The sequence below is a fragment of the Falco naumanni genome, chromosome 6 (genome assembly GCF_017639655.2).
Source record: "Falco naumanni isolate bFalNau1 chromosome 6, bFalNau1.pat, whole genome shotgun sequence".
Classification (NCBI taxonomy): domain Eukaryota; kingdom Metazoa; phylum Chordata; class Aves; order Falconiformes; family Falconidae; genus Falco; species Falco naumanni.
This window is the reverse complement of record NC_054059.1, coordinates 88,630,749-88,658,682: the sequence shown is the minus strand read 5'-3', so window position 1 is coordinate 88,658,682 and position 27,934 is coordinate 88,630,749. Positions and strand designations below refer to the sequence as shown.

General features: G+C 46.9%; 1 protein-coding gene across 5 annotated transcripts in view; it reads left to right on the top strand.

Annotated features, from left to right (window-relative positions):
- The window catches only part of MEIS1 (Meis homeobox 1), a 110,280-nt gene that overhangs the window by 45,934 nt on the left and 36,412 nt on the right, over positions 1 to 27,934 (top strand). For all 5 annotated transcript variants that reach the window (XM_040598460.1, XM_040598461.1, XM_040598458.1 and 2 more), the window contains one exon: positions 11,993 to 12,138. In XM_040598460.1, coding sequence (XP_040454394.1) covers positions 11,993 to 12,138 — 146 coding nt within the window. The remainder of the gene's footprint in view (positions 1 to 11,992; positions 12,139 to 27,934) is intronic.

Genomic DNA, 27,934 nt, shown 5'->3' with positions numbered 1-27,934 from the left:
AATGAAGCAGCCAAGCTTCTGTCTGGCCCTCGAGATGTGTACCCAGATCTTAATGAAGGGTGAGGTTTTCCTTATCCTAATAAACAGATTTTGTCTGGGAAGGTGAGAGGCAGAAAGGGAGAATGTATTTGCCCAATCCCAAATAAAAGGCTATTTATGCCTAATAGATTGGCAGAATTACTCCAGAGTAATTCATCTACCGGAAAATATGATCCTTGTGTCACTGCCAAGGTCAGAGAGACCTATGATGATCTGCAGAGTAAGTTCAGGTCACCCAAGTTAAATCTGCCTGGGGCCGACTTAGCTTACACACCACATTTTTTCCGAGATTAATAAAAGCAAACATCTTCTACAGAGGGAGGCAGGGCTAAGAGTGTGGTCAGCTCGGTCCTTTGAGCCAAGGGCTCCTGGGTTTCCCTTCTCCTTTCCAGGTTGCTCCTTCCATTTCCTTCCCATTCTTCTTCTCTTTTTCTCAGTATTTACAGGATGCTCAGAAAAGTCTGTATTTTCCTTTGCAAGGCAACCAGTGCCTCTAGAAACCCCTTCTTGCGCAGCGCATGCAGAGTAGGGGTGCGGGGCCATGGCTGGTGGGCACCCAGGAGCAGCGCTGCCTGGCTCCGCGTGCGTGGTGTGTCCTCACAGCCGGGAAGCACACCTTGGAAGCTGGGACAAGAAAGGTGGGGTACACAGGAGAAATACGTTCCAGGGTAACCTCAGCTGCGGGGGTGCCGTCTGGACAACAGGATTTTTGGCAGCACCTTTTTGAAGGTGACGGTGGTGACTTTGTAGGCGCTGCCAGGCTGCCCCAGGAGGAGACCGGTGGGTGGTGAGCTGGGCAGGTGGGAGCCTTCCTCCAGCACCGGTGGGTGGAAGGGGCAGGGCAAGGTCCTCAGCTCTTGCTACAAGGATGAGGTTGCTTCAGCAGAAAAGCAAGATTGTTCTTCCGTGTAGTCTGTACCTGCCGTGGGGAAGCTGATGCCTGTGGTTTTTAGCCTGCCAGAACCTGAGGTTTTCTTTAACTTCCTTGGTTACTCATTCGTGTCATTTAAAGTACATCAAATCACTAAAAGCAGGCGGTTTTTGCTTTCTATCCGTTTTTACTACTGTTGCTATTAGAGATAATGACAAATGCCGTGAATTGAAGAAGAAACACCAGAAATCTATTTGGCTTGCTTTTAGAAGGATGTTTGCATTTTGTTTATTTATTTTTTTTTAAGACGCTGGATGGTTTTTTGCTATGACCCAGCTTTGCTCTGAAATTTTGGTGGGATTTTGGTAGAACACTCTTATTGCGAAGGAATGGAGCCAAAGACAGATCAGCTGAAGATGGCTATGTTACCTCCTTCCCATCCTTTATCCCTCTTGCAGTCGGGACTTTGGTGCCACTAGGTGTAGTGACATAAGTAGGACTCACATTCTGGAGTGCACCAGAAGTTTTTCCCTTTTGTCCCATCAGTTTGCCTGTTCGAGGTAATCCTCCGTAGCAGATGTCTAGGAATATATAGTGGTGGGAGATGAAAGAGGTAAAAATAAGGCAAGCGTGCAACTATAGGTGATATTCAGGGGAAGTTTTCAAGTGTTTTTAGTCTGACTTTGCTTTTCGCCTTCATTTCATGTTTTGGACTTTCTGACATCTGTCTGTTCCTGGTTGATTTGCATTTGGGTTTGTTGTTTGTTTGTATTAATTCAGGGAAAACCCCCACACCCTAGCCTGTAGCTGCACGGTAAAACAAACAGCAAAACACAGCAGCCGTGAGAGAAAGTCGTAGGAAACCAAAACCATCGCAGCGACACGAGTACGTTCAGCTGGAGCCGAAGGGGGCTCCAGTGATAACTTGGTAGGGCTGAAGCATCTGAAAGGGCTGTGGGTGCCTGTGTGCCCCGCAGGGGACCACAAAAGGCGCTCAGCTTTGGTGCTGAGCCTTGTGGCTGGTGCCATGAGGTGAGCCTGGTGCCACCCGTCAGGAGCGGGGTCAAGACCACCTGCCCATCACCGTTATTTCTCCCAAGGGCTGTCTAAGCCCTCCCGACTTTCCAGGCTGCGCCGCGAGGGCTGGATTCACACTGCCTGGGTGTGAGGGGGCTGTACCCACACCTGCCCCTTCCCGGGGGTGCCATCCCACCTCCCCGCACCCCGTGTGAGCTTGGCTGTGTCAAATCTACTCCTTATGGCTTCTGCACCTTCTTCCTGAGGAGCAGCATTCTGCTGCTGTCACGGGCCCTCAGGAGCAACCGGCTTTTGCTGGAAGGATGAGAGAGGTGGGTTTAGGGCACGAGGCAGCGAGGAGCAGTGGGGACAGCACAAGAAAACCATCAGGAATTCTGCCTGCGCCCTTCCCTTTAAAGGCCTGACAGATGGTTGTGTATTTTGTAATTAAGGTGTTTTTTCCTGAGCTAATTACGAGTGTGGTAACGTAAGGTTTTATCTTTGTGGGGTAAACTAGGCTTCCGAGCATCCCGGGCAGCACTAGGGCAGCGTGAGGGCAGGGGATTCACGGTGTGGTCCAAATGCCGTCCTGATTGCAAATATTTTAACATTCATTTAGAAAAGAGAAGTGTAAGTGGTTTGGTTCCAGCTCCTGCCCTGTTCACGTGGAGCCCAGGTACTGGGAGGTTCCCAGGGTGCTGTGGCTCTGTCCCACACCGCCCAGTAGTTTGGGCCATTGCACAGGGAGCTGGTTTGCATTGGACCTCAAAGGCATCTTGTGGAAACAGTTCTTCTAGGTGGACGTGGGCAGCTCTCTTCTGCGCCCTCCTCTCCCTGTGGTGAGATACAGGGATACAGGGAAGCCAGCTGCCTCAGGGAGGGGTTTTGGATTGGCTCTCCACAACAAGCCAAAAATGTCTCTTCCTCTTGTTTTAGGTATAAAGAAATAATGAATTTTGTTCCTTAAGTTCGAAGCCAGGTGCCTTTTCACTAACTTCCCACTCCAGAGGGTTCCATGGCTGGAGCAGCGGCTGCAGCCTGTGGGTCTTTGTAAGGTGCTGTGAGATGATGGGTGTTTTCTGAAGCATTGGCAATGGAAGCTGAGATGTTGTCACTATCAAAAGAAGAAAGGTAGATGAGATGGGGGCATTTTATTCTCATCCCTTTTAATTCTGCCTTTTGCGGTTGCAAATTGACCATGGTATGTGGGGAAACAGTGTGTGGTGCCACCATGGCAAGCGAAGTGAGGTTTAATGTTCTTTTTCTTTCAGTCATGTCTTGGGTTTCATTGTCAGATGTTGCTGATGGACTAGGGACAGGGAAAAGAATAATTTATTGGGTTTGATGCTACTTCAAAATGAGTGACAGGAGTAGAAGAACATTGCGCATCAGCAGGATCATTTTCGCTTGACACAAACCACATAGGAACTTCCAACTGGAAATACCTCAGGTGGGCTCAATCCTGACTTGCCTGACTAGACTAATTCTCTTGTGTTCATTATGACTCCTGTGACATAAGGGGTCCAGCCCTGCAAAAGAGGATTTGGGACAAACAACATCTGAACTACATAGTTCCTGCAGGGCATGCTGCAGCTTGGGCCAGCATTCGTTGCTCTTGAATTTGCCCAAAATGAAATGCTGTAGTTTGGTTCAGCAATCCCCTTTGGTATGTCTTACCCAGCAATTAATTTTTTTAAAAATTGTTTTCCAATAGAAGAACCTAGTTTTGAATGGTTTGGACACTGTCGAGGTCTGGCATGTATTTTCTGTTGTAAAACATGAAATCTACAGCATCATTGCTTCTGAAGCAGGCTTGCAGGCAGGACCGGGGCAATTTAGCTGTGTTTAGGGAAGGAAGCCTACCTAAATGCTCCACTGTAATAAACTGTTTCTACAGATAATGCGTCCCTTAGTTTATACGTAATATGCTTCTGATCTTTGCTTTGAGCCTCTTACAGCTGCTTGTGCTCAGTCCAAGAGTCAAGTGTCTTAGGAGCTGGATAAACACAAAGATAGAGCCAGTTGTTAAGGAGCTGTAGAGATTTACAGAGGTTGACCTCATGGCCATTTGGGGTATTAGTTGGGCATATTTCCCCCACGGCAGAGCAGTCCGGTGCTCCTCCTCTGCTGCTTCTGCTCCTGCTTTGCAAGGGAGTAAGTCCACCTGGATCCAGTGGTGGATTTACCTGTGTCTCAGCCACGTGCAGTTGACTTTTCATGGAGAAGGCAACTGGTGTGACCTTTTGCTGGGAGGGCCAGCTGTCCTGCTGAGGTGGGAGAGAACAGGTCTCAAAAGATGACCTATATTTGAATAAAATGAGAGAATTACCAACAGCTTTCCCCAAGAAGGGGTAGGCTTTTAGGTTGGGGAAAGAACCATTTAAGCTTTTTACCATTTTCGGTTAAAGCAGGATGTTTTTCTGTTTAACCAGATACTTTTCTGCAGGGTATTTGCTTCCAACTGCTCAAAGTAAACTTCTGTTGCTGGCAGCAGAAAGTTGTTTGCTTCCCATACAATGAATTGCTTTCTTTTTAGTATTTCATTCGGCACAGAGATGCATGGCTCCAGAAATATCGCACGACTTATGCGTAATAGCGGAGTTTTCTGAACCCCTTTAAGAAGTTATGCAGGAGAAGAGCTTTCCTTCATTTCAGCTGTAAAAAGCTGCCGAACAGATGAAAATGAGTAAAATCTGGAGGTTTTTCCCCCTGTTCGTCAATGCTGGTTTTACTCCTTGCGTAGACAGCTAATTTGCTCGTTGCTTGCCTGGAGGGAATTCAAGACAGAAAGGAGGATCAGGTTACTAGGAAAAGGTGCTCCTGTCTCTAAAGAACAAAGTACAATGATTCAAGAAAAAAAACTTTGAAAATTTGTCAAATGCCAGAGTGTAATTTATACTTATCCAGGTTACTCCATCTATGAATATTTGTGTAGGATGTTTTTGCAACTCTTTTCTTTAGTGTCTCGTAAATATGGATACTATCTGTGACTGACAACCTCCTGCTGTTTATGTCATGGTCTGAATCCTTGCATGAAACGTGCACCGCATCTCCTTAAGAGATGCGTGCAAACCCAAACGCACAGTATTTGTTCTTTGCTAATGCTCATTTTCAACCTTGTTGTTCCTCATTAACTTTTTATTAAGAATATTTGAGAAGGCTTTTCCTTAAGGAGTAAGGAAAAAAAACCAAACCGGTTCCTCATCAACACCAGGTTTCAAATTCACAAGTAGACCTGCATCATCATTTTAAATCATTTTTGGGGCTGTTCTGTAGGCCATTCAATGTGCTGAGATGATTGCCATTGACCTCAGGAATTCCTGGAGTGATGCTTCCATCACAGCTGACTAATCGTGGATCCAAACTAACAGAAAATGTTCATCGGGATAAAGGAATCGCACAGTTCCTTTAAGCTTTCTGAAGTACCTTCTGCTGGTAGCCCCATCCTCAGCTCATGTGCCTTGCTTGGGCATGGGCAGGTGGAGGTCAGTCACAGTGGGTTAATGTTACAGATGCTATATGGAATCATAGAATCGTTTAGGTTGGAAAAGACCTTCTAGATCATCGAGTTTAACCTTTAGCCCAGCACTGCCAAGGCCACCACTAAACCATGTTCCTAAGCACCGGATATATGTGTTTTTTAAACACCCCCGGGGATGGTGACTCCACCACCTCCCTGGGCAGCCTGTTCCAATGCTTGACCACCCTTTCAGTGAAGAAGCTTTTCCTAATATCCAGCCTAAACCTCCCCGGGTGCAACTTGAGGCCGTTTCATCTTGTCCTGCTGCTGGTTATCTGGGAGAAGAGCCCGACCCCCCTGCCTACGGAGCGATAAGGTGCCCCCTGAGCCTCCTCTTCTTTGGGCTGATCATCCCCAGTGCCCTTAGCCGCTCCTCATATATGTGCATGCGTGTGTTTAAATTTTAAAATAATGTATTTTGGGGAAATCTTCTAAACTCACAGACCCTTTCATGTCAAAACTCGTAGTTCTCCTCAGCAAATATGTACAGCTTGGATTACTAGCTGGGCATACGTCCCCAGAGCACGCCAGTGCCTTCCTTGCTGTAAGAAGCAATGATCATTTCTGAGTAGTGAACTTGTCCTCCAGTACTCCTGGACACGAATATTAACCACCCTGACTCATGTCAGCCATTTGGGTGTGACTTCTGCTTACCGCATTCCTTTGCCAAGTTGAAGCGGGTTGTGTCAGAAACAAATAAAAACTAATAACGCCCCCTCAAACCTCCGTATTCTTCTTCGATTGCCCAAGTCCGTTCGGTGCTGGTGGTCTGGAATGACCTGGGAGCAGTAGGTTGTGGCAGATTCCTTCTCTCTTGCTCTTGTTTTAGAGAAAAAACTTGTCGCATCCTTGGACCTGCTTTTTGAGAGTTCATAATTTTGTACCTTTTAGGAGAACTCTCTTCCACACGTAGGTCTGGTTTGCTCTGGTAGAAGTCAGTGGGGTGGTGGTGTGGGTATCCAGCAAACTGGGGACGTGTTTGGTAAGGGGTGACGTAGGTGAAGGTGCAGAAATTATAGTGGTTACTCTAAAGCAGCACAGAGTGCTGAAGAAGGGTTGAGGAAAGTAATTTTTCTGCTTAAAATCTCTCTACAGCATTATGTTGCTGGACGTTGTTAATGAACCCTGCTCTCCAGTTACCTGGGTAGGTTACTAAAGAGATTTGAGTTCTTGCCGGAGTTAAAAGGGAAAGGAGCCAACAGAGCTGTGGATGGGCAGTGAACAGTTAAATATTTGGCTTAGATAATGTAGGATTTCTCATGCTAGCAGAAGAAGGAATTTGAGGCACTTGTGTCTAAATGCTTTTTAAAAAAATTATGATAAAGTAAAAAAAATCACACTATTGAAAAGCTCATGAACTTTGGGGCATCATGTTAGGTGTTGCAGTTCATAGCACCAAAACTATTGCAAATCTAGTGCAAAAATCAATAATTTTTGTCCAAACATGGCACATATTTAAATTATATTAGTCTATTAAATACAAAAAGTTAAGTGCAAACCATAACGTTCTTCTAGGAGGCAGAAGCTGCTTTGAACAGGAGGGATTTGGAAAAATACAGTGAAGTTCAACATGGGGAGCTTTTAGAGGATACTGGTTTAGTCAGTCCACTTAAAAGTTGCTCCAGCTCTTTTCAAGGGCTTCTGGATGTCTGTCTTCCGTGTTTTCTTCCATCAACTCCAGTGGATTTAGATGGTTTTCTAGAAGTGGATCGCCAGAGCTGGAAGGGGGTGCTCATCGCATGATTTGGTGGACCTCAACAAAGCTGGTGCTGCCCTCTTACCCCCTCCCAGCAAATTGAAGAGTGGACCCCCAAAACCTCTCTCAAGTCTTGTGACAGGTGTGGGAAGCAGGCTTTTGGAGAGTAGTATGTTTCTCTTTGATATAAACAATACTTGTGCTCCAAATACAGATTTGATCTTAGGACACGTGGTGAGGAATAACCTGTTGTCTCTGGTGAAGTTACTTGTAGTAAAGCTGTATTAGGCGCTTTGCTATTGAGAGTTCTAGTTGCTTAAAATCATTCGAGGGTGTTCGTCTAAAAGGCTACGTGCAAAGGTGTGGATTTTGTAGTCGAGTTTTTTAGGACACCTGAATTTCCAGCCTTTCTGAAACGTCCCTGACTTGGGATTGGGACTGTCGATATTGCACCTGGGAAGTGTTTATGGCCGAGGTCTGAGGGTGGGTTTGGGAGCTGGAGCTGCCCAGCTGCGCCACGCTGCCTGCCTTTCCGACACTGCGGGGTGATGACGTTTGATGGGGACGTTTGGCGTGGGAGGGAGGGAGGAGGCTTCGCACCGCCAGCTGACGGCAGCCGCTGGGGGCCAGCGCCTGTGCCAGGGCGCTCTCCAGATTCACCTGCTCTGCCAACAGAAGGCTCCTAAGAGCTCACCCGGGACCAAGAGAGCATCACCCACTCGAGGAGCCGCTGTAAACTCGGTCGCCCTTTGCTGCTTCCGCCTCTGAGTTTCTGAGGGAGCGGGAGGGGAAGGGAAGCCGTAGGGGGCGACGGCAGCGGAGAGGGGGATGCAGCGAGCGAAGCCCCCGCTGGCACGGCCGGCCTGCCCCATTCAGCAGGGCTGAATACGATAAATGCCGCTTTATCCTTGCTTGAAAGGAACAAGATAGCACAGCCTAAATGCCTGGGTGTGCTTAAATAGGCAACTCTGGGACACCGGAGTGGAGGGCGTTTGAAATCGGAGCTCCCCGACAGCCGGGGAGCTGCCACAGGTCACCTGCCGCGCTCCATGGGGACCGGCCCAGGTCTGGCAAGAAATCGTCCACGGACGAATTGTAGTACAAATCCCTTTCTTTGTTGGTTGGCCTCTTTCACTAGACCATGGCCTATAAAAAATTGTGTAAAAACAATTCTTAAATATTATTTGAAAGGGCAAACGGCCACGCTGAAAGGTTTGACAGTTTGACATATAGCGCCTGGTTTGCTGGCTGGGGAGCGGGCGCGCGGAGCCCGGGCTCTCCTCCTGCTCCTCACAGGCGCTGGCGAGTTCTTTTAAATAGCGTCTAGTTGCTGTGCAGAGTTGCTGCGCTCCCAGCAATTTGACAGGCAACGAGTCTGCTTCAGTGATCTTAAATCCTTTTAGACTAATTTGCGAGTGAGCAGAAAAACAGCTAGCACCTTCGGATCCAGTGCTCGAAACCAGAGGATCAGGTATTGCCAATTAAAGTGCCATTTCCAACCATCATATCAAGACAGATTACTTGCAGGCCCTCTGATAATGTCACGCCGTGCCTAAAGAGAAAGCGAGCCAGAGTTTCTCCACGGACAAAGGATCTGCATGGACCAAACTCATCAGCGACGGCGGCGGGCGCGTGATGCGGATGGCGCATACATCCGTGCATATGCGCAGCGTAAATGGGAGCGCTGCGCCTCCTCTGCCCCCCGAATAGCCACGGGCCATTCTGCAGAGCCTGTGGCCCCTCAGTCACTGGCCTACTAGTTAATTGCCACACGGACTTCGTGACACATGGGCAGATAATATGACATTTTCGGTTTCTGTCACTAGCAAACGCCACGGCGTTGCTTGCACTAGTTGCTAAGAAGCTGTCAGAAACCATTAGCAGCTGGCTGAAGTTGCCCTATGGCATTTCCTCATGGCATCAGCAAAACAAGCATAAATCACCCAGCGGAGCCTCCCGCTATACTAATGAGGCTGTAAGCTTGTTTATGGACTAGCATCATTTCTATGATTATTTCCACCTTTTCAGTTCGCCTTCATTTGGCGGCAGAAGTCAACTTCGGGAACGGAGTCGCCGCTGACATTTTACAAATGCAGTTCGTAGCTGCTACCGTGTGGCTGGTCAGTGGTGCTTCAACTTTGTGTAGTGATCTTTAAAAAGACGAAAAGAGGAGGGGGGGGGGGGGCGGGGAAAGGTGTGGGGGGTGTGTGTGTGTGTGTGATCTCTGGGGACCTCACAGAGGTGAGTGTATCGAGTTGCAAAGTAGATGGAAATACTAAAATCCACAATTGACCATTTAGAATTCTCTCTGTGGTTTCGGTCTATACGGGATCAATTTTCCATTTAAAAAAAAGTGGAAGAGGTTAAACAATTTATGAAAGTCTCCCGAAGCATTTGCTCTTAGGATAGCCGGGTGCTTTCTTATCCGTTCCCTGCCTTTCACTTTCTCTAACTGGTGTCGGACGGGGCCAGGGTTTATTGTTTTAGGCTTTTCTGAACATGCACCAGTATTTACACTGGATTGAAAGCATTTGCTTCCAATGAAAATCTTGTCTTAGATTACAGCCCAGCAGTGTAATTTCCCTCCCAGATGGGAGTAAAGTAGCAGTATTTGCCTAAAAACAGTAGGAAGAACAAACTGTGCATTAAGCCAAGGCTGTTTTTGGCTTGAGCTAATGATGTAACAGAAACCTTTTATTTGGGATAGGTCACCGCCAGGGATTGAAGGAGGTGATCTGGCTCGCGCTTGAAAGGTTTCTCCATTGTATCTACATAAGTCTTCACTTAAAAAATCCTGTTCCTAATGCTTCTGCTTTCATACAGCAGAAATAAACAGGAAAGGTTCTGGGGAGTGTTATAGGTGGAATGCAGAAAGCTTTTCCTCCCCTAATGGAGGATATAATTCAGGTGCCCCGGAGGCATGCTTTCAGGAATTCTCTTGCCCGAGGTAATGGGAAGCTAAGGCTGCTTGAAGGCCTTGATTATCTATTGATGCACAAAGCTGGAAAAAAAGTCATCTCCCTTGGATTATAGTAGATATTTCCATAAATTATCAATGAGTCCTCCTCCCGTCAGGCATGAGGCGATGCCTGCTAAATTAATCTGAAGGGGGTTTGAAATGAGGAGAGAGTGTATTTTTAAAAAAGCCGGGGGTGGGGTGGGGGGGGTGGGGGGGTGGCGAGGGTGGGTGGACGGTTGCAGGGAGGTGGTGAAAGGCAGTGTCATTAGGTTAGAAGCTTTTCATTTTTAATCAATGAATGCGTAATACTTTTCTTTTCCTTGTTTGCCTCTCACAGACAGAAAGTGGATTAGCCCGTGGAATTTTAAATGCTGTTGAGTTGTTTCCTTTGCTCATGTTTCTTTTATGAATTATTATTTTATATGGTGAATTGCTTCTCTGTATAAAAGCCCTTTTTTTACATACTGGGCTTTCAAAGAATTTGTCAGATATCTGATTTCTTCAGAAAAATCTTGTTTCTGTAGCTACCCAAGGTTACCATTTCGCTAAAGACACAGGCCAAGTCATAAGGACAATTATAAATTTGCCACAGTCAGTAAGGTGCTAAAAATATAACACTAATAATAACTTTTTTTTTTTTTGGTACTGAAAGCTGTTTAACAAATCATAATTTTGACAGTCTACATCCCCCCCTCCTTTTTTTTTTTTTTTTTTTTTTTTTTTGTTTATTTTTATTCCTAACAGATAATTTTGACTCAGCCCAATTCAGATGACTTTCTTGATCGTTCTTGCCCAGGGGTGTAAAAAAACACTTGCCTAATAACATCACAGCTCCACCCTGCTACCAATACAGTGCCCTTGGAAGCCAGGCTATACCGTTCAATCCACATGCAGAGAATGCAAAGACTGGTTTGCTCTGTGGACTTGTTTATAAACTGCTTTCTGGGTTTGAAACAAAACCTGCATGCACACTGGCCAGGCACTGCAAGTTTTGTTTCCCTTTGACCACTAGCCCATCAGCCCAGAGCCAGGCTGGCCGCTCTGCGGCTGCATCCTCCTCTAGATATGTTGCTAACGTGATGAGAACTGTCTGAGACCTTGTCTGCATTAAGGAAATTCATTCTGGATCAGTTGCTGTTTAACGGGAGCAGACATCTATTACGGATATGGCACAGCAGCACAATGCAGGGTGTTAATTCCTATGGTGTATGTCAAATCGGTACCTACTTATCCCGCTATGAATTTCTTTTCGCTGGGGCTGGGAAGAGGGGAGGCCAGTTAACTGTCCACCTCCCATCAAAAAGTCAGGGGAAGCCAAACCTCTACAAAAGGCTTAACATAAGAGATGCCCCAGTCTTCTGGTTATTTCTGAATTTGGGGAGAGAATATGATGTTGCAAGAGAGGTGCATCCACCCTGCTTTTTGCATCCCGGAGTGGGATGGGGCACCTGGTTCACACGCATCATGGAGATGGGCCACCATCGATACTTTCCTAATTGCCATCTCAGCCAAAGCAGCTGATTGGGATGAATTTTTGGGAAGTGACCTAGTGTGAAGAAAAGCCACCGTTGCCAACTTTGCGAGCTGGATGCTTGCAAGATTTTATTTATTTATGTTTTAATTTTTTTGTCTTACGCACTTTTTGGTTTGGGTTATGGTGGCAGAAATGGCCGCAGTGTCCTTCAGGATAAACCAGAATGGGGCCGACACAGTCCTGAGACCTTCCCTCTCCCCATGTCTCTTCCCCCCGTCCCCTCAACCCCTGGTGAATTACGGTGCTAAAGAATTTATACCTCATTTAAATATTCATGCAGTTTATACCCAAAGCCAGGCTTCGGCTGAAGTATATAAAGGTAGCATAAGTCAAAATTTGATTCACTATATTTACAGGTGACGGCTTGGACAACAGTGTAGCTTCCCCCAGCACAGGTGATGATGATGATCCAGATAAGGACAAAAAGCGACATAAAAAGCGTGGCATCTTTCCCAAAGTAGCCACAAATATCATGAGGGCATGGCTGTTCCAGCATCTAACAGTAAGTGAACTCTAGATCACATATGCAAAATAAAACATGGAAAATGTCATAGTTGTAGTAGTCATAGAAAGCAAATATTCATATGATGTTGCTGACAGGCAGCTCAGGGAACTTTTCCGAGCAGAGTTGTTGTTGTTGTTGTTGTTGTTGTTGTTGTTGCCTCATTTGCTAGATGCCAGGGGAAGAGCACGGAGTGTATGTTTTGGGGGTTTTTTGTGTGTGTGTTGGTTTTAGATTTTTTTAAAACTTTTTTTTTTTTTTTGATCGAGTGGCAGTTGTTAACAGGACGTCACCACAAAGTGTGACTAAGCTTATCCTAATAACCTCGGAGACCTGTCCTGCCCCGCTGCTCGCGCAGCTGCAGCTCCCCTTGGCTGACGTGGGAATCGCTGCCTCGGAGCAGCGAGCAGCCTTCGGCCCCCGGTTCTGTGCTCTGGAGAACGGCGGAAAATAATTGGGGAGATTAAAAACAAAGCGAAAAGCAAACAAAGACCTTATTCAGCTGTTTGTCAGAGATCATCAGAAGCTTCGTGATGAAAGGTCTGAATGTATCTGGTTTAATAGCAAAGTATAATTTTTTTCTTTGAGACGTTCTCATTCCCAGAGTGTAAGTTACCCCTGTATTTAATGTTATGAAGGGGTGGGGGGATGCGCAGCTATTTCTGTTGCCACAGCTACCTGTAATTTTTTTTTATTCCTGGGATTAGAAATCAAAGCTCTGGACAGGTGCGTGGGGTTAAGCTGGATGCTGGAACTTCTTTCAAGGCTTTATATTGTGTACCACACCTCCTCACGTTAGCATTTAGCCAAGTGTTTCTAATGCCATTCTCCCGTTTCATCCCATTGTGGTGATCTGTCACATGTTTCCATCCACCGGGGGGATGTGGGCCTTTGGCCCCAGGTTTTCTGTCGGAGCTTTTCTGTGCCAGGAGGATGAGGGCCAGGCGAGGGGTGCCGGGGGTCTGCAGGTGGTACTGAGGAGCAGCTCTCGCCTCTGATCCCAGCGGTTGACTCTCGCTCCTGCCTCTAGTAGGGGTCAGGATGAAACCAGAAGCCAGCCAGCTTGCCCAGCCCCGGTGGGAGCCCTGCCAAGGGGATACTCATAAACTGGAGGAAGCGCTCATGCACATCGCCCCTCCATCCCCCGCTGAGCCAAGAAACCAGATATCTGCCGGGACTCTTGTCAGCATGGGGATCAGGCGGGGAATCCTGCCCCGCGTGGTCCTGGGTTGCTATGAATGAACCTTCGTGCTGGAGCACTCCTCCTCCAAAGCCGGGGAGGGCCTCGGAGATCTCCACGTTCCTCTCCCTCCCTCCCTGGCAGACTCCACGTCAGCCGTCCCCCAGCCCTGCCAGCTCCTCTGCCCTGTCCCTGGAGCGTTCAGCGCATCGCTGCCAGTGGCCCAGGTCCCTTTTGGTGGCTCCCCAATTCAACGTCCTCACCCAAGGTGAGCTGACACCTGGTGTCGCGCTGCAGGTAGATGTGAGGTTAAGGACATCTGCCTCCAAAACGGTCCACGGATGGATGCTGTGCCAGCAGCGATGCTCGCACCAGCCTGACGCAGCTGGTGTAGGTGCTGGTTTGAGGAGATGCCCTGGAAGCTCTGCAGTCAGGAGAAGGCACACCAGGGGACACTGGGCAGCTGCGTGTCCGTCCCTCTATTTCCCAGCTGAGGAATTCCAGATTAAGTAGTATATATTACTATTAATATTTTTTCCTGGAAGCGGGGTGTTGCTGTGTTTGTGCTAGCAAATTAACCGCCCCGCAGGCACAGGGATGTGATGATCTGTCCTGTTAAACTGCTTGGGCAGTCTGCAGCACGCTCTTAGCCTGGGCCAGCCGCCACCTTCCGAAGCCATTCCTGGGAAGGTGGCAGGAGAGAGCAGGGGTGACTCCTGGCAGACCTCGTGCCCGGAGCCACCCTGCGTTGACTATTTAGCTACACAGGCTTGACCTGACCTTGCGGCTGGCTTCATGCGCAGTCTCAGGAGTGGAGAGCGGATGCTATCGCTGTTCCGTCTAGGTGGAGTGTAGGGTGTAAGTGGCTTTTCGCTCTTCTGCTGTGCACTAGATGTGTGCAAAGGAGAAGATGAGAGTGCCTGCAGAGCTTGCTGCTGCACTGGTAGCTGCCCCTGGGAGACAACATCTGGATATCTGCTTGTAAGGTGGTCTCTTTTTCTGGAAGGCTCAAACACAAGAAAGAACCCACCCCCCAAGACCTGTGCAATGAAGCTGCTGCATTTTCCACCTTGCAGCACTGTGCTAAGGCTCGCTTTAAAAATCCACCCCACCCCGAGCAGATCCAGCCCAGCCAGCATGCCGATTTACTGCTGGGCAGCTTGCTCTTCTGGCAGCATCGTGGTGGCTCCAGGCAGGTCTGATTCAATTCAGTAAAGCAGAATTGGTTTACCCAGCCCAACCTTCTCCAGCTAGGACCTTGAGACAGACCTTTCAAATCGATTCTATAGGGTCACAGACAGTTTCCCCAAATTAAAACATGCCGGGACAATGTTGTAGACTCTTCCAGGCGCATGTTCCAGCTGGGAGTGCTCTCACAGGAGTGACAAGGCAGCAGGGAACTCCTGCAGCCAGAGGAGCAGCAGGTCTCCTGTGTGGAGGAAGGTGTCCTCCAGGCAAACATGGGACGAGCCAGAACTACGGTTAGTGCTAGAGCAACATAATACATTGGCAAGCTGCTTGGGGTGCTGAAAAAAAAAACACCCGGGCCCAAATCCTGGCTGCAATCAAAGCTGAGGGGTAGCTGGGTAAGAGACGGAAGGGACGAAGACCCCAGTTCATTTATGAGGGCATCTGGGCGTCTTGACTCCTCTTACAACCCTGCACGCTGGCATGGCGGTGGTCCCCAGCTGGGCTCCTCGCCGTGGGAGGCAGGTCATCCCAGGGAGCAGTCAGCTGAGGAAACTAGAGATCTCACGTCATTTATTTATTTTTTTATTAGTGCATTTGGTCTTCCCTAGGGAGGTCCTCCCTAAAGCAGGAGCGTGAGGAGAGGTAGGGAGGTGGTTCTGTTCAGGCAGGGGACGTGTCAGGGCAGGTGATACCTCCCTTTTGCCCCCAGCGCTTAAACCTGCCTTCACTTTCCCATCTGGAAAATGGCAGGGAAAACCGAGCGGCGGTTAAGTGCAAAATCCAGCATCCCCTTGACCACTGGTGCTTCCTGATGTTCCTAATTGGGGGTGTTAGTTGGGAGCCCTCCTTTTCAAAGGCAATTTTTTTTTTTTCCTCCCTTACAATTGTAATATTAATACATATCAGTGGCATGGAATTAAACAAGATAGACAGTAATTGCTGTGTCTGTCATACTAATGATTAATGGTTGGAAAGACTTAAAATAAATGTTGGACGAATACAATCTTTCAAAAGTGTATAGGCTGGTTTAATTCCTTCTATGCAGTTATTCCATCTCCAGGAGTATTAAGTCTTCTTCCGTGTGCTGGCTTCCTTTCCTAAGGTTTGTCCCTTAGTTCTCATTTCCCACTTAGGAGGATATTCTTTTTTTTTTTTCTTCTTTATTGAAGAAGAAAAAATCAAATGCAAGGCTGTATCCTCTCCGGTTGCTGGATGCTTGGGCAGAAGTTCCCGCTCAGCGTCAGGCTGCAGCCCCCTCCACCCCCCACCCCCCATTATTTGGACTGATGTGCAGACCGAGCTGCCCACGGGGTGGGCAAGCGCTGTCCTCTGTGGGTGCAGGCAGTCTGCTCGGAAACACCTCAGGGGATAAATTCCTCCAACTTGCCCTATTTTTAATCCCCTTTGGAATAATAACAACCCCCCGAAAATCGGCTAAAACAATAGCAGAAGTGGTGGCCAGACTTACACTTAGGACTTTGCAGGTCTTATTAACTCTTTGCTATTCTGGCTTAATTTTGATTAAATGGCTGGGTTGGGAGAGCAGCCTGGGTCAGCCCTTAGGCAGAATGTAGCTGTGGAGCTTGTTGAAATTTTTGATTATGTCACCAGCCTGTAAGTTTTGAGGTTTGTGAAATCTGTTTTTAAGATCTGGCTATCAATTTGAGACGGAAGGAACGGACTGTTACTATTTGGGTTAAAAAGAAAAAGAAAAAAGCTGCTAATAATTCGGTGAAGAGGTGAGAACGTCCCCAAATTGTAAAAGTTGAGTCAAAACCGAGGGGAGGCTTGTGGGGTGGCATCGGGTGAACATCGAATGCCATGGCAGTCCCTCCAGGAGGGGCTGGGGAGGACCAGCTCTGTGCTGGAGCTGGGCTCCAGAAAGTTGCCCTAAGGATAATTTCAGGGTGTGCTGCAGCCTGGCAACATTTTACAAGCCCTCTTTTTTTTTTTTTTTTTTTTTTTTTAAAGTTATTATTATTATTTCTTGGATCACTTAACATTCAGGGATCATGTCTCAGCTACCATTTTTTCAAGCAGATCTTCTCACTGTAACGTACAGCCCTCAGCAGGGATTGTGAAACGCGGGGAAGGCTTGGAGGAAGGGAAGGGGAAGGGAAAAACAATCTTGCCTACAACCCGATCTGTATAAATTTAATTGTGGCAACAGGGTTGGTTTCTGCTTCAACCCGTACTATGGTTTTGTCCCAGCAATGGCACCTTTTTGTTCAGAACTGGAAGAGTGGAGTTTGGGGGTGTCTCTGCAAGTGTTTTGTTGGCTCGTTGTGAATTCTCTGCATCCTTTAAATCCAGCTTAATTTGAAATGTTGGTATTCAAACCTCATTTTGGGGATTATACGATGTAATTGGTTTGTTATATGATGAGTATTTGATGATCTTCACGTTCATCATCTAATCAGGCAAAAAAAGCCATAAAATTATAATCCCAAAAGATGTTTAATAACAATTTGAACTATTGAAGGCTTTATTTAAGCACATTAGGGGATTATAAACTACTTTTTTTTTAATGGTGCCAAGAGGTAGATTCAGGGACTTCAAACACCTTTTAAAAAACAAATTGCCATGATTTAAAAAAATGAATGGGCCGAGGATTTCTTTCATGTAAATCCCATAATTTAATCATTATTTTTAACTGCTTTTAAAACAATTTCCTTAAGAGGTTAAACCTTACTGAAATGGGAGGCTGAGCAGAAAGTAAAAGACGTAGCTGAAAGATGTTGACTTTACAGTAAAAGTGAAAGGTTTTTTCTATTTTGTATCTGGATTTTGAGTCTTTATTGATTGCTTGATGCCATGCTATTAAACAAGAAAACTTATAATAAGCAACATGCAACCTATTTAGCAAAGCTGTTATTTGTTTAAAAGAATTTATTGGAAGCAGGTATTAGAAGGAGGCACTTTGTATCCGAATCTAGCTGAGGAAAATAGTCCCCATCACTTTAGGGATCTTATTGTGATAGAAAAATACTATTATGCCACTTAATTCTGTAAGTTTTGTTTGTGTATGAATATTATACAGGCTAGCAACGTTTTCAGATTAAAGCAAGTGGGTTTCATTTCTTGTCTCGTCCCTCCACGTTGATGAGATTTTGCCTTGGGAGGAGCGTGGGGTCCGTTTGGCTCCCTGCCCCTGCTCCCATGTGGGATGCTTGTCTGGTTTTGGAAAGGAGTATAGGGAGAGGGCAGATGGGTACAAAACTAGGCTGCTGAAAACATAAAAAGGGGAAATAATTGGCTAAAACCAGCGAGGATTTTCTTTGCTGTCCTCTCAAGAGGGTTTTGGAAGCATTAAAACAAAACATCCCCAGCCACTCCCCACCCCCCTGAAAGTCCAACGTAGAATGAGTCTCCATCTTGCACCAACTGATGCTCTGCAAAATGCCAGAGGGCTCCTGGAGCTCGTCTGCGTAACAGGGGTCATATTTCCATGTATTGGACTCAGAATGGATGTGGGGGGGGGGGTCTCCCCCCTTCTCTGCAACACACAAGTCTCCTCTTTCACTTGGTTTTATTGTGGGCAAAGCTGTAAAAATCTTTCTACCACATCTGCAAGACTTCTTAGTGCCAGCTGTCCCAAATTCCTGGGAAAAGCCAGGCGTTTTTAGCTTGCCTTTGGTCACCCCTCGGCGAGGAAGGTGGGATCCAGGGCTTCTCCCGCTCCTGGCAGGACTTGCCAGAGCAGAGAGCGAAAGGACCCATCGCAGGTTGGTGCAGGTGAGCCGTGGTGAGCATCCTTGGCTCCCTTCTGCTGGTGGGGGTGCCGTGGCAGTCATCAACAGGAGAAAATGGGAACTGTCATTACAGGAGAAGATAATTATTCCAAGGCTCTGTCAGAATTTAACTGAGAGCTCCAGAAAAAAGGGTAAACAGGATTTAGGTAACTTAGTTTGAATTAACTTCTTAACCCTGCAGCTCTCCCAGAGTTTGATGGAGGACACTGATTGTCAAAACTTTCAGCATTTTCTTTAATCTTACTCAAATACGTCTCTTTGTCCTGTGGTCCAACTACCGAGGATTGATCCGTTTTCTAGCATGGGTGAATTTTGCCATCTGTGAAGAAAACTGCTGTGTTTTGGGGGATACCCTTGCAAGGCTGCTGTTGCTCCAGTTTTGTGATTTCCTAGAAAGCGCATGTCCGGTGTGCTGAGATCTCTGGCTGTTCTGTAGATCATTTCAGTTGCCAGCGCTGAGCTGTGCTACAAACCTTTGGGTTTAGACCAGAAAGGAAAAATATAGGGTGTCTTCGTTGGTTTGAGAAAACCAGATTCCTCACTCAGGCTCTCCCCTGTGCAGAAGCGTGGTGTGGGGGTTGTCATATCTATGGTCCAGTCTCCTTTCTGATGAAGACGACCATCATATTGTCTTAAGCTGCGTGGTATGAGATGTCTCATCCTGGGCTCCTCACAGGTCTGGGGAACAGTGGTGGTCCAGGGGGATATTTTGGTGGAAATCAGAAGGTAACCAACAGCCTGGACTAGATTTTAGAGGGAGTGTGTCTATTCCCAAAGGGCTATCTTCTCTTTTTCCCAGTTTCCCCCAGGTTCCACCTTGGAGGCACTGTTGTACCAACGTGGAAGCCACCAGCACGTTAAAGGATTTGAATTATTTGGGAGCTGCTGAAACACATTGGTATTTACACACCAGAAGAATTTCACATCTGAGTAGAAGCAAGGGAATACTGAAAAGTTGAAACATGATAAACATTAATTCAGATGTTAAATTACACTTGCTCTGGTTGTACTAGAACTCCTTTTGTTTGCATAAATATTCTGGGAAATGAGTTTACCAACAAGAATGTTTGCAGTAATAAGAATTTTTAAGTCAACAGTAGACGCTTTGCTTTCTTCTCCACCCTCTCCTTTCTTTTTATATTGGCAGCTGTGATATTTTGCATGTGCAGCTTCATTTTTGAAATTAGCCTCCTCCAGTCAAGGCCCAGAAATGTGCTACGTGACACACGGTCTTCCTGCAGCCACAGCAGATGCACAGAGTTCAAGTAGTGCATTTTGAAGGGGGAGAGGGGGAGGGAAAAAGTCTGACCACCAGTCTGTAAATCTGGAAATAGCCATGGAAATATTTTGCGGCAAATAATTTGCAGTACGAAGTACACCGAAGGCAACAACAGTGTCTTGGCAAGCCGTGGGTCAGCAGGAAATGAGGATAAAATCACGGGCTCGGTTGTTCATTACTAGTTGTTTGTTTAGCTTGTCCTCTGACACAGTCACTACAAAAAGAGCCTATGTTGATCCTCAGATACGCTTATGTATATAAGCGCCAGTGTTAATTTTTTTTATTGGCAACCTCTGAACTCTTTGAAGGAGTTTCACAGCACACCAGCGTGAGCTAGTGAATGACTTAATCAGATCAGGTAAAGTGCCAAAACATGAGGCACCAAACCAGTTGGGCGCATATCTGATGAGATGTGTTAATCTGTGGTGTAAGATAAGCTGCCTTTCAAATAGGGTCACATTTGGAAGTGGTACATCGCGTTGTGTAAGATGCATTCCCTTGCTCTGGCATAGGGTAACCTACATCTGTTTGCATGAGCTTAACCCTTGTCTGAATGAACCAAAACAGTCCTATGGTGGCTAATGCTGTCTGTTCCTTGCTCCAGGGCAGGCATGAGAGGTGATTCGGTTTTTCACCCGTTTTTAAAGTTCTGTTTCCCTTTCCCTGCGTTTACCTTCAGCTACACAGAATCTGCACTGTTACTGCTTACACATTTTTTCTCATTGCATAGATGGAAGATGCCCCAGTTCCTAATATTAACTGGCTACGTTTACCGTCTGACCATCCAAATTTCCCCCCCCAAACTTTTCCTGTGGAATGGAGTTTTTTTTTATTGATGGAAAGCTAAAATTTTCCATGGGTAATGCCGTCCTTTCCCCCAAAATGCTCAGCTGAAAATCCCGTTTTCAGTATATGAGCAAATGTATTGATCAGACTTACCTTTGCGCTTCCAGCTCCATACCCTGTCAGCTACCGCAGTGCTGAATGTATGTGTAGAGAAGAAGGTAAGTAGGCAGAAAAGAGTTTAAGTTAATATGTAGTTATCTAATTTACCTCGCCTTTTGCATCATTGCCTGATTTAGACCCGCAGTATTTAGCAGAGTACCCGTTTCACTTCAGTGGTGGGCCATCGTTTTAATAAGGCAGGGTCTGGGAGACTTGCCGCTGCATCCTCTGCTTTATGAGCCAGAAACTTCTGCTCAGAAAATACTTCTTGGATTTTAGCTATAGCATTAATATTCCTTTCTTGGCTACTGGTTGACCTTGTCTACTCCAGCCTGTACAGCCTAAAACATTTTGGAAATGCATTAAAAAAAAAAAAACAACAGACCAAAAAGCCATAAACCTCCCTTATTCCCACTGTGTTGCTGTGTTCCAGTGATGGAAAAAGCGAGGTAGCCACATCAGTGGCACTGAAGCGGGCACGTGAGTCACACTGGGAAAACCAAGGGTCGGCTCATGATGCAAATATGTTTTCCAAGGATTTTCTTGGAACTCAGAGGGGAAATGGTGGCGCTCTGCCTTAGGGAGCTTGCTCCATTCGTTACCTAAAGTTGGTTTTGAAGTGAAACTCTTCTTTCTAGACCACCCTTACCCACGTCAACCAGAGCTTTTGGGGATCCCGGTGATATTTTCAGGAAGGCAAATGCCACAATCGCTGGATCTAGCTAATTAATAGGTTTGCTGGCAGAACTCTTGCTTCTTTGCCATGGACTTTGTGCCCGCGTTGGGGGTGGCAAGGAGGGGCGACCCCGGATTTCATTGCTGAGCTCCGAGCGTGGGTCCGTCGGTGCAGCAGGTTGTAAACCTGGGAGGGCTGTGAGCTGCAGTGGGGGCAGAATAATTTTGAATCTGGTAATAACCCAAAGCTTAGGTTTCTTATGAATAAAATGCAATTTTAGTAATGTTTTCATAAACAGCAGTAATGGCGGCATTTTAGTAAACAGTGGCATTAGTTGCATCAAAATTGCACCACATTGGCTTTTAAATTACTCCACCTGTCTGTATGAATAGGATTTTCAATGTCGAGGCACACAGACAGCTGCTGCTAATGTTTTTTTTTTTTTTTTCTCCCTGTGCAGATAATGCTGGCAAATCTACAGCCATCAGGGCCTGGTTTCTGATGTAAAACAGTACCTGACCTACTGGCTCTGGTGCTACAAAAGGAACAGCTTTAATTACTAATGGCCGTGTTTTAGTTTTGTACACGTTGATGTAAAAAATGTCATCTTAGAGCAGTGTAACCTCTAGTTCACTTCCACTGGCGATGGTACACTGGCTGCAATTATTTTCAAAATAATTTGTGTTCCTCGGTGGCAGCTTGCAATCCTGCCTTGTTAGCACTCGGATAATTAGCAGGGGTCTGGCCCTGCAGTCCCTCTGCCCCCGAGTCCTGCTGGTTCCCCCGCATCTCGGAGGGCTGTGCCGGGGTGAGGTGGGAATGACGCTTACGAATCCCACTCGGATTTATTCGTGGGACTGTCCCTCCCGCGTATCGGGCGGGTGTAACACCGGGGTGGGTCCCCGTGGCAGCCGGAGGGGTTGCGTGGGGGCGGTGGGGGCACGCTGCCTCGGCTTGCCAGCTGCTAACGGAAGGATGCCGGGCTGGATGCTCGGCCTGACGCCTGAGTTTGGTCGGGATGATGCGGTTACCAGCCTGGTGCTGGGCTTTAAAAGGGTTAAAGGCGATAATGGTGCCATTAAAAATCCAGCTTGCCAATGAGCTATTTTGTGCAAATGGTATAAATATAAGATACACTTGTCTGGCTCATTTGCAAGCATTCTTTTTGACTTCTTTCACACAACTGGTGTTTTTGTGTTTAATTTAACAAGAAATGAGTAGTAAATGAAAGCTGCTGCCTGAAATCCCACTGTGAGCGTGTTTTGCACTTGGCTCCCCAGTGAAAAGGCAATTTGTGAAATTATGTGATAGAGTAATTAGATGAAGCCAGGGCTTCTGATTGTTGCCATGCTTATGTGGTAAAGGTTTGCTGGGGGGAAAAAAAAAAAAAAAAAAGAAAAGAAGAAGAAAAAACACCATGGATTATTACCCTGGCAAGTTGGCTCAAAGCTTCTTCATTTATTTGTAAACAGAATATTTAGTGACCGCATAGGAAGTAGCTGTAATCACCAGCTCGTAAAGAAACCACAGCAGAGCTTTTGGATTTTTACAGAGTGCTCATGTAAAATTTAAGCTGGGAGGCAGAATCCCTGTTAATGTAATTAGGATCTAATTTACCACCCTTTGCACACAGATGTAATAATGTCTAGATATTTATTCTATCTTTAAGCACATTACATATACCTCAGTGCAGCAGTTACTGAACAGAAACAGGTGTGAGCACTTTCCGGCTTCATTTTTACACTGTAAACACACAGCGATTTAAAGGGAAATATTTACCAAAAAAAATGAGGGGAAAGAATGTCTGCAAATGAGGCAGTAATGGACAGTTGCCCTTTATGTACTGATGGATTTCTCAATGGTTAAGTAAATTAAAGCAAATGCTAGAAAAATCAATAGGCTTGCAGAGTCTTGGTTGTGCCTCATAGACTTCAGGACAGAATGACAGATGTGGTGCATATGACCCATTTAAGTATTAATGCTTGGGAAATTGCTGCTGCGTGCAAGGTTATAGGCCTAGAAATATTGTTATATTAAATTACAGACAATAATATTTTTAAGTATATATGGAATTTATCTGTTTCACTTTAGTTGTTCTTCAGCGTTACATTTGTCCTGGAAGATTAGTTGCGTAGTTGTTTCTCTGGAAGGGTAAATCAGGTTTAAAAGATGTCGGGGCGGTGAATTGTCATCCCCGGGCTGGCGCGGACGGGCGAGCGTGTGGCACGCTCGGGGGGCACGGCGAGCGTGTTTGCTGCGAGCACGCAGCCCATGTGTTCACTAGTAAATGTGAGTCTAAATTAAATACCGTTAAAAGGCATCTTTCTAAACAGTGAGAGGGCTGGCGCGGTACATACGGGTGCTGTTAAATCGGGTTGTTCTGTGTGACTAAACACAAAGTAAAATCTGAATTGCGTGGTCTGGAGGAGCTAAGTAAGGTAACCACCGCGTCAGAGCGTTCGCACCAGCTCCCGCACACGCCGCAGTTGGCGGGGGCGAGTTCGCCTGGGCGGGATGAGTAAAAACTGACCCCGTGCAGAAATTCTCCCGAAATAGAGACGTTATGATTAATCCAGCCAGGCAGAGGGGCTCTAGATGAGGTAGCGTTTGCCATCTTTGATTCCTGTTGTTTCTCACCACGCTTGCGCTGAGGTGGCGGGGAGGCAGGCGGCGTGAGCTGTCCCTCCGTGGCACCTCTGGCAGGAGGTGCGGGAAGCGCTGGGACCCCGGTGCTGGTGCTGGTGACGGCAGAGCGGGCGCTGGCTGTGCCCGCTGGCGGTGACAGCCCGGCGTACCTTGCCACCTACCCTGACTTCACCCCGGGCACCTGTGTCTGTGAAGGGGGTGGCGGGTGCATTTTATATAAAACTGTCATGTTTAATATTAAAAGGGAGCTTTAGACTTCTGCTGAAGCCCTTGCGTGGAAAGTGGCGTATCCCTTCCAAACATTAATTCTCATGTTTTACTGCCATGTGTGCAAGAGAGATTTTTTTTCTTTTGTTTATTTGTTTCTTGAATGTCTCTGATATTTGAACATTGGGTGCCACTGTCTCCTTTCTGCCTCACCCCTTCCTTGCTTTTCCTTTTCCCCTAAAGCACAAAAGCTCACTGGGGAATAAAACAGAGCATCTCCATGGGGCCTAAGGGCTGCACAGCGCTACCGGCAGCACCAGCGAAACAATGACATTGCAGAAGGGCAGATTATTACTTTTGGGCCTGTTGAGGACATATTTGCGTATCGAGGCTGGATGAGAGCTGAAGCTGGTGCTGAAGGCTGTCAGGCCGGGGCTGAGTGATGACAGACCCTTGTCATTTGCCCGCATCCAGCTCCATTGCTATGGTGACAGTATGCGGTGATGAAAGTTGCCGCCGAGGGTCGGACAGCATCCTCCATGGCTGCCGTAGCCAGCAGCATCTTTGCGACAGTGTGTTCACGCTGCTGATGGCCCTGGGTGTCGGGGCAGCATCAAATCTCTAATGACAGAAACTCCGCACAGGTTTTCGGGTACATGGGGAAACTGCTCCTGGCGCCGTCGCCAGCCCTGGCAACTTCTTGCTTCGGTGACAAAAATTGTCTTTACCTGTTTTAGTCATTTTTATGTGCCTCGTGGTGGATTTCCTTGATTTATTTTGTGTGACATACAAGCTGGCGCTTACCTGCACAGCAACACGGGATGGCCGTGGCCCCCCTCCCGCTGCATGTAAAGCAAACACATTAATCAGCATATAGGCGATGACCGCTTTCCTTAAATATATGTGCGAGGGGCCCCGGTGAACAGGCTCTTTTGTTCCTGGCCAAACTAGAAGGGAGCAAAGGTCAGCAGGAACCCAGAAGCCATCAGTCAGGGTGGGTTTTGCTGGCTCCCGGGCTTGTCAGCTCTGTAGTCACCCTTGGCAACCTGGGCTGCTGCCCGCTTGCCTTCCCGACTGCCTGGCGCAGCAGCAGAGCATCCGGCCTCCCAGTTGCCATAAAAAGATGCTGACATGAAGTTGGCATTTGAAATACAGCGTGAGCATCGCTGTGCACCTCTTTGTTATCGAAGTCATTTCAGAGCAAGATTTGAAAAAAGATGCGTTGGCTCCGTGGCGGTCGTTTTGCAGCCTGCATCTTCAGGGTGCATTTTAAGGCTGTAAATCCATGGTTTTGTTTAGCGGCAAATGGCGACTCAGGAAGGAGCAGCAGGATGCTGCTGAAACATGCTTCTACACTTTTAAATGTAAAAGTTGACTTTTTTAAAAAAGCTTCTGGTATGGCATTTCTTTTCTTTGAGCAGATCGATTTATTCCCCCCACCCCATCCCGTGATGTTAAAGTACATTTGGCAGTAATCAGTTTATCCTTATTAGAAGCCATGGTAAAAGGCATAGTTGCTGAGTCAATTCACTCCATTTACTTCCCCTATTGAACCTTAATGTGTCCCAGTCCCCACCCCTTACAGTGAAAACATCATCAATTATCGGGCTGACAGGAGCCTGAGACTCCATGGAAGTTGCTCCTTGGGGTTATTCATCTTGCATCAAAAAAACTGGCACTCATCAGCGGCCATTGCCTCCCCCTACCTAAAATGATTGAGTAAACGGTGGGGGGAATTAGCAGAGGGGGGAAAAAAGAGGGAAAACCAAGTTTGAACGTGTTGGAGGCAACTTTGGGCTCATACAGCAGGAGAGATAGAGTCATCAGCTGGCGTGCAAGCTTCCCACCACCGTTTAACGTTGCTGCTGAAGCTGGAGGGAGGCTGGGTTCCCCTCCAGCCAGGCGCCTTGCGGTGCTGCTTCTCATGGCCTGACCTGCGAGAGCTTTTCTGTTTTGGCTTCTGCGCTGGAAAAGAAGCTCCGGCCCTGGAAAAGCAGCTTCAGCGCTGCCGCAGAGGTGTGCTGGGTGCCCGGCGCCCCGGCAGCTCTCTGGGGTGGAATACGCTGAACACCCTGCGCAGTCTGCTCCAGCTTGCTGCCATGCTGTTTCTTCCAGACACCCCAAATCCTTTCTGGTGGGAAATAGTTCAAAGCAGGATCTTCCTTCTTAAATCTGATATGGCAAAATCTTTTTCTCCAAAACCTCCAGAAATACAAAAGCAGGGAATAAAACGTGCTCTGTTACCATCGCCTCCCCTCCCAGAAAAACAAAGCAAAAAAGCCCAGCCAGCCCAGCAAATCCAAACATCAAAACTTCAGAATTTGGGATTATTTAAATTTTTAAAGTTATCTTGGGGAAAAAAAAAAAAAAAAAGAATAAAAGACTCTGCTTCCCTTTGCCCCAAAATATAATGCAGTCAGGATAAAAAGGCAGGAGAAATTCCCTTAGCCGTACACCTGGCTCGTTTTTACACTGGGCGCTGCGGTTAGATGGTTGTCTAAATAAACAGAGATTAGGTGGAGGGCTTTATCTCAAAGCTGGCACTGGTTATCACGCTGCTTCCTCCCACTCCCTCCCTCCGATTGTGAGTTGTATAAGAAGACTTAGCAAGCATAACTTAGAGCTGATAACCTTTGAATGTTAGTTCAAGGAAGCTGTGCCCTAGTAACAAAAAAAAAAAAAAAAAAGAAATCATGCAAGCTCCATCACAACCTATTTGAACGAGTGGTAATTTGACCATAAGTCTGATTTAAATGAAGAAATACTTGGTAAGCTTTTTGCTTCAAGAGTCTTATTTGAATTTGGTCCAATCGATAATTTTAATATTTGAACAGTAGTAAAAGATGCCAGGAATGAACTTGTGTTTGTTCTTTAAATCATCTCCCTACTGGGGGTCTTATTTTAAACTTGCCTTAACAAAGGGAAGCCGTAATGTTTCATTTGGACAAATTGCTCCAGCCCGGCAGTTGGGGGCTGAATTGATCTTGGCGCAGCCCTGGAAGGAGCCACTGTTGACATTTGCGTTTGATGGTAAATGAGATATATATAGATAGAGAGATATATATACACCGGAGCGTGGGACATAAAGAGAAGCTGCCAGGTAATGGGCAGCTTGCAGCCCCCTGTAAAACCAAACAAGCAAACTCCTTGTGGTTCTGCGTGGGCGTGAAATCAAAGTACGTCTTTTCTGAGCAACGTACAACATGCGAAGAGGAGAGAGGTCTTTGGGGTCCTTGTGACGTCCCTGCCAAAAAAAAAAACCCAACCAAACCCGCCACAACCGGGGAGAGGAAGGAGGGGGAAAACGTCCACGCGCTACCGCAAGGCAATGTCATGATGATGTTGGGAAGCCAACTCAGAGCGAGCAAGTGAGCGCGGGCATCTCTGCCCTTGTCGTTCGCATTACCGCAGTGCCACGCGCCCAGTTACACAATGCGTAAAGGCAAGGGTTATTTCTAGGACAGATAATTGAACATTAATACTCGTTGACATTGTCGTAGGAATGATATGTCAAGCTGACAGGGCCTATGTGCTTACATCTGCTGATCGGCCGCAGACGAAGGGGATGTTTGGCAGATCAGACCCGGGGCCTCGCCGCCACCGAGCCGGGGATGATACAGTCATTAATCATCGCTGCCATCTTGGGCTGCCGGCCCTGAAACAGTGGTGGGGTCTCCGCTTTTGGGAGCTGAGGGCAAAACTGCATCCACCTCCACCCATGCACACATCCCTCTGCGTGCGTGGAAATGTATAGATGTGTGTAAAACGTATTAAACGATAGAGTCCTTCATGCCGCGCGTGCGTGAGTCCTGGCGTCGTCTGAAAGAACTGTTTTCAGTCGACTAACGTAAAAATAAAAGAAAGTGGAGTAGATGAGAAGTTCTTCAGAAGGATTGAGAGCATTATCAAGCTTGATGAGG